Here is a 7,047-nt window from a genome sequence, read left to right as displayed (position 1 = left end):
TGTCGGTTACGTAATCGTCCTCTGTGACGAGTACCCAGGCCCAAATCTGCTTAATTTTACCACCATGCAGATTTCTCAAGAACCGCTTAGGCTCTAGGGTTAGTAATTGAGTTATCTCCGAAGTTAACTTCGGAGGCGCATACAGATCAAGAGTATAAGCGCCTACTCTTGAACCGTTATTCACCAAGACATTTAATGTTTCGGTTTCTTATGGGATTTATCCACAGGCTACCGAGGGATTAATCCCTTGGGATCTCGAAGTCTAGTCACTTTAACATTAACTATTTGAAGAGATTTCTCCTCAAGCACGTGGGGACTTATTCCCTCAACGTCTTCCGACTGTGATTGCGCTATCACAGTCGGGTCCTCTACAATCGGCTCTCTACTCGACCTAGGATCATCGTGATGTCCATTTTGGACAACCGGTATCTTCCTTGAATGTCGCCCGCTAAGCGTACATTCATGTCTCAATCCACTCGACTTATTCGAGTGGTGGACCTTCGGCACTGCCTGTGCATTAGCACAGCCACCGGTAGCTGACTCCACAGAGTAATTAGTAATCACACTGTGATCTTGAGCAGTCGTACTAACGACCGTACCACAAGTGATGCCATCGCACTCACTCGTAGTACAACCACACACTTGTGGACGCTCCAAGACGTTCATCAGGTGGCCATCCGATAAACAAGTGGCAGGCGTCTTCATGGATCGATGCTGCCAGCTGTTTCTTGACTCATATTTTCTAAGCCAAGCTAAAATTTGGATGACATCAAATTTGTCATCCAAATTCAGTACGATGAAATTATCATCGTACTATAATTATTTTTACGTGTTATAAAATTACACTACGCGTGTCATTACTGTTATCGGTGCGCCTGTCGCTAGACGCACCGTCATCGTCGTTGAAGGGATGTCCCGCTCAACATATTTGAGCCTACGAACCTCTAGTGCCTGGCGACGAATAAAGTTATTCGACGCTCCGCAGTCCACTAGGACTCTGAGTGACAAATCATTTGTCACTTTCAACATCAAGGTGGTGAGGGATACCTCATCACCAGGTGCAGAAACACATAATGATTGTGTGCCTGGAGCAACTTTTGTCAAAAGATTTGCAAATTCTCTTGAGGTTTCTGGATCAGTAGGGCGTTGCGCCCCTACTGACCCCGTTCATTTTTTGGCGGTCCGCCTCGCTGTTGCGATTTCGCAACAACGTCAGACCCGCGACCGTTGCCTTTTTTTGGATACGGTCCAAAATTACGTTAAGTGCCTTTCGGTACTGGGCGTGGGGCACTATACTCATGAGTGTAGTGTCCTAACTTGTGACAGCGATAGAATTTCTGCAATCGCTTATTGCTCGAAAAGCGAGGTCTCTCACTTTCGACGTAAGAGAGGTCCATGGATCCTGGACCTCCTAACTCGTGTCGTCTTGGAGGACGATACGATGACGAACTAGCTTGAGCCTGTCTCAAGCTAAAGCCCTCCTATTGCGCAACGGATATCTCTTTTCCAAGCGTATCCAGTTCCAAGCGGAACAGGCGGGTCTTTACGGGACCATCCATAACACCTTGCATGAACACCGAAATCAACGTGTGTTCATGGACTGGGTTATTTGTAATACAACTCGCTAAGAGTCGTATGTGCTGGGCATATGCGTGCACATCACGCTTGCCTTGCTTGAGTTTCAGAAGCTTTGCACGAGCTCTGAACTCAGCCCTTGGTTATTCAAACGTCAGTTTGAGTCGGGCTTTAAAAGCCTCTAGCGACCCAAAGACGTATGGGTCGCGCAACTTAAGACCAATGCCCAAGTTTTGGCACGACCTGCCAAATTTGATTGAGCGAATGCGACTTGCATTTGCTCGTCGAAGATGTGACGTGCGCCCTTATGGCATCGTCCAACTCGAAAAACAATCTCAAGAGGGAGTATTCTTCGACTCCCCTATACTTAAAGATCTCAATCTTTAAGGTTTCGGGACGACGGGTTTGCGTCATCCCAGGTACAGGGGTCTGTATCTGCTGTAACCTCAACAGTTCTGCCTGTTGAGAACCCTGCTGATTAAGCAAGGCTACCTTCGCCTCGTCATTTTCATCTTGTATGAACTCGGCGATGGCTGAATGGAGGGCATCTCTGTGCGAACCGAACAGCACGGCCAATACAGCATCGTTCCCTACGGTCGAACTCATTCGTTTCACCGCACTCCTTTCTATGTCACTTAGAAAGGAGTAGCTATCACGCGAAACGTGATGCGTATTCCCACCATCATCTGACATGTCCATGTTCTATTAATTAATAAGATTTCCGAGCATTACTATATAAAGTTTATTTCTCTAAATTTTATATACCTTTTAGATAATATATTAATTAACAACCTTTAAGGTAAATTTCATGTCTCACAGGTCTTGGGATTTAACCAATGATAACCCTTCGGCAAACCTTGCTGTTTTGTGTGTTTTTTATGTATTTTTCCACTCGTCGCGCTTTGTTTGTGTTTTATAACCCAGACCCTACGGAGATACATAGTGACCACCCGAGCGCAAATCGTCACGTTCCGGGCACGACGTTGCTAACGTCGGCATTGGAATTGCAACGATCGCACATGACTGCAGCGAATTGCTTCCAACGAGAGCAATTGACGTTGCGAGGGCATTGGATTCGTCTTCAAAGTGCGGAAAGAATCGGCGTCTTGTGCCATGCTCTTTTCTATTGGATTATTCTTATGTCGGAGTTTTCATTTACGTATCCAATCAAGCGCAATAAAACGTGGTGTGGCATGAGATATAAAGCCGCGTCAGTCGGAAAACATATTACGCAAGCATTTTCATTTATGACCGTGTTTCTATGAAAGTATTTCTTTATTAACAGCGATTGGCGCTGATGTGTGTTTTCGTGCTTTTTCATTCTCACCATGACGCCATAATTGGTGTATTATATCATGGCGACACTTGAGCCGAGTGCACGGAATATTAACGTATACGCGGTCGTGTCGGGGCTCACAGGGTTTATTCGAACAGGAATCGCAATTTTGCAATTGGCAATTACTGCTGAGATTGCTCCGGTGAAAGCGCTTTTCTGGGAATGGTCGTGTCCACGGCGTCGAGCATTCAGCTTCTCACGCACACGGTGTCGCATGCCATTGGCTTTCTGTTTAATGTGGGTAGTAGCCACGACGATATTGATCGAATCCAAGTGGCATTTGCGTTGGTGTTGTCATATATTCTTCAAGTGATGGCGCTGGTCACGCTCGTGTTTCTACCGAAACAAAAGCGCAAATTGCAGCGATTGCATCGGTTTGGCTATAAGGACGATAAATTCACAACGTGGTGGATTATTGGCTGTCTTGTCGTCTCCTTTATTGAGACTACCGTCTTAAATAAAAATGATTGGTTATTGCCCCCGCAACGTCGTGTATGGGAATTGTTGGTGGTAGTGGCTGTTAAACTTGCAAAGAGTGGTGTTAGAATAGCTCTTAGAAAACGGTGCTGCCGGATTAGAATTGTAATAAGTGCCGCGATCTTAAAAGCAGAGACGGCAAAAACAAGTAGGTGACTTGGTGAGTAAAACAAAGCATAGGTTGGGGTATACTAAAGCATGTATGAAAATGCAAACTCGCTGTTTATAAATGCATTAAATCACTTACCAAATGCTTCTTATGCATGATTGAGTTCATCATCGTTACCAAAGCGTTCGAACTCGAGCAATGCAAAACTCGTTGAATTTCACTGAAAGCAGCGAATCTTTTATATCTTTATTTTTTATCCATCCTTTTCGTATGTTAATGCTGTCCCGGAACATGTCCAGCCCATCTAAAGCAATCTCTCGAAGCTTCTCATCCTGCATCGTTTTTAAAAGAATCACGTCTCCCCTAGTACGACACTTTTGATTGGGGCGATGACGTAAATCATTGTCGACATACGCGATACGATTTAGACGAGACCCGATGAAACTAACGAAGCTTTAGGCAAACTCTTTATGTAGAAATGGAAACGTGGTTTAATCCAGCGAGTTCAAACAAAACGTAAACCCCATTGTCGCCGCTTGCTCTTCAACAGTTTCTTCTGATGATTCTGAATCGTTACTAAATACATCGTTTTCATCACCAAACGATGCGTAGTGAATGAATTTCGCGGGGGTCTTTGGAGTCACCTCTCCGCTCAAATTCATATTAATACGAATGATCTCCTGAACCGATTCCAATCGAAGCAATTCTTCACGTGTTAAAAACGGCGCTGTCGTCTTCTCATTTGTCTCTTTTGCAGCGTTTCTCTACTTTGTTTCATCAAAAAAACAAAATCCACTTTCGATGGAAAATTGATCCGACACGTAAATTAAAATCATAGCCACCTTTCCATCTGATGCGACTTTTGTTTCGTCAGTCTCCATGCCCGACGCGTTGTCAGACATTGGAAAAAACATTGGAATGATTAAATTGGCTCCATCTTGGTCTCGTGGGCAAATGCCTGCAGCCCTACGCCCGAGCAAATACCACAAAGTGTCTTCACTTGGCTCGGATTGCAACTGTACAAAGTGAGTAAATCCCATTCGCCAGTCCTTCCATTGAGCTAACCAGGACTCAAAAGTTGCAAGATTCATCACTTCGTCGAAATGCGCCACATCCTCAGAATAGATCATTTTCAATTCACACACTTGAAGCACCTCAAGAAAAGCATGCACTGTTGCAAATTGACTCCCAAACCAATGGGCACAATAACATGTGCGACCCAAATTACTTTCGTCCATGGCAAGAAGCAGCAAAACGCGAGCAACCATCACGTCAAGTCCACCAGTGTCCACTTCTTCATCCATGATCAATTTACGAAGTTGTGGCAAAATGTCGCTTTCCAGTACATTTCGATGCCTATACCATACTTGTATTGCTCCTGAAGCAAGAACCGGATCCGACGCTTAGCTACAAATACAGCCATTGTTCTCGTAAGTGACATAAGCGAGGGTTGCCATGAGATCGGCGATGGCATGCGACGCCAGTGCTGACGTCACGTGAGGACACAATCCCAATCGACAGCACATCTACGCAAGACCATAAATGCTCGTCCTATCGTACAGTTCAGCTGCCCCAGCAGAAGCTTACTTGCCGCAAAATACTCGACGTCTTCCATCGGTGGCATGTACGATTCACTCATATAAGTGCTCCACCACAACGGACGACCCATGCGCAGCAACGTGAGGAATGCATTCTTTTCATAGCCAAGTACAGCCGCTTTGTACGCGGCGATAGTGTATTGTAGCTTCTCACCTTCCATGTCGTCATCCACTCCCTCTCTGTCTTCCGAAATCGGACGGTAGATCTTCAAGTTCGATGCAAACTTTTTGATACACATTTTCCAATGCGCGTCCACCGTATGCGTCAACAAAACGATGGAAAAGAGACTTTTGAATGTTTTCTCCCATTTCGAGATGACGAACCATGCGCTATAGAAGGAGTAAAGTCGGCTATCTTTAAAGTCGTGTCTATCAACACGCCAAAAATCCCCCCATCGGCGACGATTTGGTTATTCACGAGCACAAGCGCTCGACGTAATAAACTCAAGTCGTTTACGATTCGATTTTTCATCATGATGGTGCATTCGTCATCCAGCAAATGCCTTGCTTCGTCGACCACGAGCAAGATCACCTTTCCAGCCAAAGTCCTTTGACTATCTGACGGCATCAATGCCTTCATACCGACGTCGTACGATTGAACTTGCTTTAATTTCTTTTCGACCATGTAATCGGCCTACGCATCTATAAACAAGTCAATCCAGTCATCTTGCACGTTTTCCCAATGCTGTTCGGCATAGCGGTAAAGCGACAATAAACGAGAAGCAATTATTTCCGCAGTACTTTTTGTCGGAAGCAACCAATTCCGAAGGCATGGTGTTGCCGCCGGATACCCTGGCGACTCACGATCCCGCATGCACGTGTAGATTACTTGAGATTCAAGCTTTGGTCCGACTCCTTTCAGCCAACTTGAGCCTTGCGTACCACTTCATCGAGTATTCAACTCTTGCCGAAACCAGAGTTTTGCACGACCCTCGCGTATGGAGCCTTAATGATTTCTGGTTTGTAATTCACCCAGCAACGTTGCACGTACTGTATAAACTTGTCCTCTGCATCTCCATAATAACGCGTCTCGACAAAAGCGAAACGAAGTCGTTCCACAAGATCTAGTCCATCAGGTGCCTTCACCGGCGAATGTGCAAATCGCTTGAGTAAGGCCGTTATGGCTGCGTTTGCAACATTGGTGAATTTGTTTGCGTGAATAAAGTCATGACAGCTGCTCCGAAGGAGCCATGCGAGCCCAAATTCCATTTCCGTTTGCACCGTCTGAAGTTTTCGCGCATCGACGGCATAATGCTCGAACACAGCAGATGTCACAAACACTTTCTCCATCATTTGTGAAGCGCAGTCGGTTTGGATCATAACATCCGGATTCTCTCGTACATAGGTAACGACAAACTCGTTAACAAACGAAGCCATTTCCTCCGGATCCAACTAGAAGATACACCATAAAAGAGGGATATATACAAGCGAGTGAGAGAAGGCAGCAGACAAGAGACTGGGACGCATACCGGGACTGGATTGCCGTAAACGCCGAAAGCACTGGTGATGTCCATCGGCACGAACGAGAATGCGGAAATGACGTTTCCCTAACGGGAAATCACTCGCTTAAATACGAAGGAAATAGCTCAATCTTTTGGAAAATAGTTCAATCTATCTTTTGGTTACCAAAATGAACACAACCAAAGCTCTATTATATTCAGAACATGGAATCCAATTTGTTACTAAAGACTGTGAATATTGGATGACTATAATTTGAGACCAAAGTTTGTAATAAACATTCGAATAGGATATTCGAAACAAAACAAGGATACGTTTCTCATGTCAGACCACGACGTGCCCATGGACATCAATGCTAGCGGTGATTTGGACAGCTCATTACTGGTATGCTAACACGTCGCTTATGTTGTACCTCATCTGACTCGCTATTACCCCTCTCCAATGCCGAATATTTCAGCTAGACCCTAAGGAAATGGCTTCATTCGTAAACGATT

At 45.1% G+C, this 7,047-nt stretch overlaps 3 protein-coding genes across 3 annotated transcripts; 1 reads left to right on the top strand and 2 right to left on the bottom strand.

Annotated features, from left to right (window-relative positions):
* Positions 1-2,453: 2,453 nt before the first annotated feature.
* On the top strand, positions 2,454-2,840 carry CCR75_005802 (uncharacterized protein; the record flags this gene model as incomplete). The annotated part of the gene is made up of 1 exon (XM_067963877.1): positions 2,454-2,840. The coding sequence occupies one exon, from the start codon at positions 2,454-2,456 to the stop codon at positions 2,838-2,840; it is 387 nt and encodes a 128-aa protein (XP_067818906.1).
* A 1,148-nt stretch (positions 2,841-3,988) lies between these two features.
* On the bottom strand, positions 3,989-5,334 carry CCR75_005803 (uncharacterized protein; the record flags this gene model as incomplete). Its single annotated transcript, XM_067963878.1, is given in 4 exon segments — positions 3,989-4,261; positions 4,340-4,853; positions 4,865-4,904; positions 5,058-5,334. 4 exon segments carry the CDS (start codon positions 5,332-5,334, stop codon positions 3,989-3,991), a joined length of 1,104 nt encoding a protein of 367 aa, XP_067818907.1.
* Positions 5,335-5,360: 26 nt separating this feature from the next.
* Positions 5,361-6,609, bottom strand: CCR75_005804 (uncharacterized protein; the record flags this gene model as incomplete). Its single annotated transcript, XM_067963879.1, has 3 exons — positions 5,361-5,729; positions 6,317-6,487; positions 6,565-6,609. The coding sequence occupies 3 exons, from the start codon at positions 6,607-6,609 to the stop codon at positions 5,361-5,363; spliced, it is 585 nt and encodes a 194-aa protein (XP_067818908.1).
* Between the last annotated feature and the right edge of the window lie 438 nt (positions 6,610-7,047).

This window comes from Bremia lactucae, linkage group LG6, assembly GCF_004359215.1.
Source record: "Bremia lactucae strain SF5 linkage group LG6, whole genome shotgun sequence".
Classification (NCBI taxonomy): Eukaryota; Oomycota; class Peronosporomycetes; order Peronosporales; family Peronosporaceae; genus Bremia; species Bremia lactucae.
This window is presented reverse-complemented; position numbering and strand designations above follow the sequence as displayed.